Genomic DNA, 4,033 nt, shown 5'->3' with positions numbered 1-4,033 from the left:
AAACTCAAATGTTTGTAAAAGTTTAATGCAAAAACCATGGATTGCATTTTTTTATATATTTATCTCATTGTAAAAATAAGGATTCCTACACCATATAACAAGTATCTTATTCCACAACAACAATCTAAAACTTGTTTATGTTAACGCAATGTTGTTTAACCATGCAAAACTTTTAAATTCCACATCCATGTTAGCTTAAATGATTCATGGACCCAACAAAATATACTCCTTCACACCAAACACACCTTGATGCACCAAGACATGACCTTCCATTATACATGGTACCTTAAAATCTACCAAATTATATATGCAAACAAATCCACATAAACTCAACAATACCTTTGACTTTGACCCAATTAAGTGTTTTTAATGTGCATTTGCTTGTCATTCAAAGCTCAAATGTCTGCAGAAGTTTAATGCATAAACAAGGGATTTGTATATTTAGTATGCTAGTTAGAGAAAAAAAGGAATTCATCACTGAATAACACGTACAACCTTATTTCGTAATAATAATCTAAAACCTACTTGTGCTTGGTCAATGATGTTTCACTAAAAGAAAACTTTAAGATTCCATGTCTTCGTTAGCTCAAATTATGCACCAACTCAACAAATTCTATTCATGTACACCAAACACGCCTTTATGCACCAAGCCATGACCTTCCATCGCTAAGAATATTTGATAATCTATTAAATGATATATACTAACAAACCCACAAACACTCTTTAATACTTTGTACTTTAGGTTTGACTCAATAAAGTATTTTTAATGTGTATTTGCTAATCATTCAAAACACAAATATTTGCAAAAGTTTAACATAAACCATGGGTTTGCATATTTATTTCAATACTTAAAAAAAAAATCCACCACAAAATAACCAATATTTTATTTTGCAATATCAATCTAAAATCTAAAACTAGTTTTATGCCATGATAATGTTGTTTAACTATCCAAACCTTTCCAATTCCAATTCCATATTAACTCAAATTATGCATTAACTCATTAGAATCTACTCCTATACATCAAACACACATTAATGCACCAAGATAAAACCTTCCATTCTTAATGGGATCTCATAATATTTCAAAGTATATTTGTAAACAAACCCATAAAAACTCAATGATACCTCTGGCTTTGACAACTCTTTCCCCAAAAAACTATCAAGAAACACTCGAATAAGCTGGACCAGGCCGAAGGCAAGATCCTTAAATGATACCTCTGGCTTTGACAACTCTTTCCCCCAAAAACTATCAAGAAACACTCGAATAAACTGGACCAGGCCGAAGGCAAGATCCTTAACTTTGGATTGCAGCAAGAATGAAAGAAAATAGACAAGTGATCAGAGATAAATCAAGCCTAGAAGTCTAGTGGAAAACACAAGGTGGGGGGCAAAAACAAAAGCTAAAAACTTAAACCGAAAGTCAAATAAATAAAAAAGATAAACCGCCGACCGTTGATAGTGCACGATCTAACGGTTCGGAGACAACAACTCACGTTGGACTCAATCCGTGGCAATGCCTTAGAAAAATACCACGGCCGTCCGATCGACAACGTCGGACAAATCGGAGCCGTAGATTTTCGTAGATGGCCCCTTCGAGGGTCACTGCCCGTGGCTACTTAGTCCGCATTTCGATTCAGTCCCTCACATCCACAGCTGCTTGCTCTTGTTTTTGAGATTTTTGCGCATTTGGGTTTTGCAAGTTCTCGAGCTCATACAACCATGGCCGAAGTTGCTCCTGCTCCTGCTGTCAATGCTAAGACAAAGGCACCCAAGGAGAAGAAGCCACGAGCTGCGAAGGCCTCTAAACCGGCTCCTTCTCACCCTTCGTATTTACTGGTAAGAAATATCTGTATGTTGTATTGTTTGCAGTTTTATTTAATTTGGAGCAGTAAATGAAGTTTTGGTCAAAATGTTGTAAGCAATTTGTGTATGTTGTTTTGTTTGCAGTTTTATTTAGTGTGGAGCAGGAAATGGAATTTTGGCTAAAATGTTGCTTTGTATCTTTTGCAGATGATCACAGAAGCAATTTCAACTTTGAAGGAGAGGACAGGTTCCAGCCAGTTCAAGATTGCTAAATTTATTGGTGCAAAATATAAAGCTGTTCTCCCTGGCAATTATGAGAAATTACTGTTGGTTCAGCTCCGCAGGTTATCTAAAAGCGACAAGCTTACCAAGGTTAAGGGTTCATACAAGCTCTCGGATGAGTTGAAGGCAGCCTCTAAAGCTGCGGCCAAGCCTAAGAAGCCTGCTGCTGCGAAGAAGTCTGCTGATAAGCCCAAACCCAAGGCCGCAGGCTCCGCAAAGAAGGCTGGCAGACCAGCTAAAGTTGCCAAGGCTCCCGCTGCTAAGCCTGCCAAGGCACCTGCTAAAGTTCCCGCTAAACCGGCCGCTAAGAGTCCTGGTAGGCCCAAGGCTGCACCCAAGAAAGCTGCGAAGCCTGCTGCTGCCCCCAAGGCTCCTAAAGCGGCTAAAGTTAGCAAGCCCAAGCCGAAGCCGAAGCCCAAGGCCAAGGCTAAAGCTCCTCCTGCTGCTAAGAAGGTAGAGAAGCCCGCTGTTTCTCCAAAGAAACCTGTGGCAGCTGCACCCCCCACTCCGAAGCCGGCTCCTACTCCAGCCAAGAAAGTGGCTACACCTAAGAAGGCTGCTACTCCAAAGAAAGCGGCAACTCCAAAGAAGGCTCCAACGCCTAAAAAGGCACCCACGCCAAAGAAGGCTGCCACTCCCAAGTCCGCTAAGAAGACCCCCAAGCGCGGACCCCCTGCAAAGAAGGCCAAAAAATGAAAGCTTAGAGGAGGAAGAGCAGCAATTTCATTTGTCTTTTCTTTTTCTAACCGATTTAATGGTGTTTTTGAACACCACCTATTTCTCAGGGGATTTGTGACATTTATCTTTAGGGTTAAGATTTCTTGGAATTCTTCTGTACAATATAACATTGTATTTTTTTAACAATTTGACACACAAGTGTACTTATTAACGGCTCTGGTTTGTAGGGTTTGAAGGTCTCAGTATCTTTGTAATTCTCTCATTTGTGTTTACATTGACAGATACTATACATTCGTTCCACTTTCAATATTTATTTTATTGAAATTGAGGGATACTTTTATAATAAGTATTTTATATTTGTTGCATTTGTTTTTGTTTGAAGCTTTTGGGGGTTGCAGGAAAGAAAAGGTTTGATTTTTATGGGATTTTAGGGCGGGGTTGACAATTCAAGTCATCTCCAAATGTTCCAAAATGAATGTAATTCTTGTTTGGGTGACAGGTGACTTTCAGATCTTGGTCTTGGGCATTGATATATGAATGCTATATTATTTGTCTGTGCTTCTTGATAACAGTATCAAATACATAAGGTATGGGCAGAATTGTGGTTTGGCCAATAAGCTTCATGTGTGCTGGGAGTATATTTGAGCACTGTTGAAATTATGCTGGTATATTTGAAAACTGTTAATTTTTCGTTCTTCTGCCTTCTAAATTAAATAGACTCAATTTATTATTATGATGTATCCCACCCTCTGAAATTAAAACAGGAAGCATAAGGATAAGAGTGACCCATATCTGCTTGTGGTTTGATCTCATAACTTGGTTTGATTCTTATCACATTTTGATTTTTGCTCATTAGTTTTGAATGCTATTATACAAAGGTTATCTCAACAAACAATGACACAAAGGTTAATGTTTGACCAAAATCCTCGTTACAGTTTTTGGTTTTTTGATTTGGTACATATTTTAGGTTTGTAATTCATATCTATTTCTGTTGGTTATAATCACAAATGATTCATATTTGCAGTTGTAAGTGTTATTATAGACGGGCAGTAATTTGTTTTGAGGTAAGTTTCAGGAAAGCATTAATTCAAAATTTTGTTATTTACATTGTAATAATAGATGCATATTAGCTAGCTTGTATGACAGATGAATACGGATTTGTATGGGGTTTCTGTTTCAGGGAGCATTGATTCAAATTTCACTTCTATTTTATATGCTAATGCCAGATTGACATACAAAACAAGTGATTCACATTTGCAATTGGTAGGTGT

The 4,033-nt window shown here is 37.8% G+C and overlaps 1 protein-coding gene across 1 annotated transcript; it reads left to right on the top strand.

The window, feature by feature from the left end:
- The first annotated feature begins 1,625 nt into the window (after positions 1-1,625).
- Positions 1,626-3,127, top strand: LOC149166812 (uncharacterized). The gene is made up of 2 exons (XM_089432754.1): positions 1,626-1,835; positions 2,010-3,127. Exons 1-2 carry the CDS (start codon positions 1,719-1,721, stop codon positions 2,778-2,780), a joined length of 888 nt encoding a protein of 295 aa, XP_089288880.1. The 5' UTR covers positions 1,626-1,718; the 3' UTR covers positions 2,781-3,127.
- The last annotated feature ends 906 nt before the right edge of the window (positions 3,128-4,033 follow it).

Source organism: Pinus tabuliformis, chromosome 5_1 (assembly GCF_031772625.1).
Source record: "Pinus tabuliformis cultivar Carrire ecotype Pingquan chromosome 5_1, CPIR1, whole genome shotgun sequence".
NCBI lineage: Eukaryota > Viridiplantae > Streptophyta > Pinopsida > Pinales > Pinaceae > Pinus > Pinus tabuliformis.
This window is presented reverse-complemented; position numbering and strand designations above follow the sequence as displayed.

Excerpts from the sequence above, each read along its gene's own strand:
- LOC149166812 (XM_089432754.1), top strand. The coding sequence starts at position 1,719 with ATGGCCGAAGTTGCTCCTGCTCCTGCTGTCAATGCTAAGACAAAGGCA. Across the intron at positions 1,836-2,009 it reads CTCACCCTTCGTATTTACTG|ATGATCACAGAAGCAATTTC; the intron begins GTAAGAAATATC and ends TATCTTTTGCAG.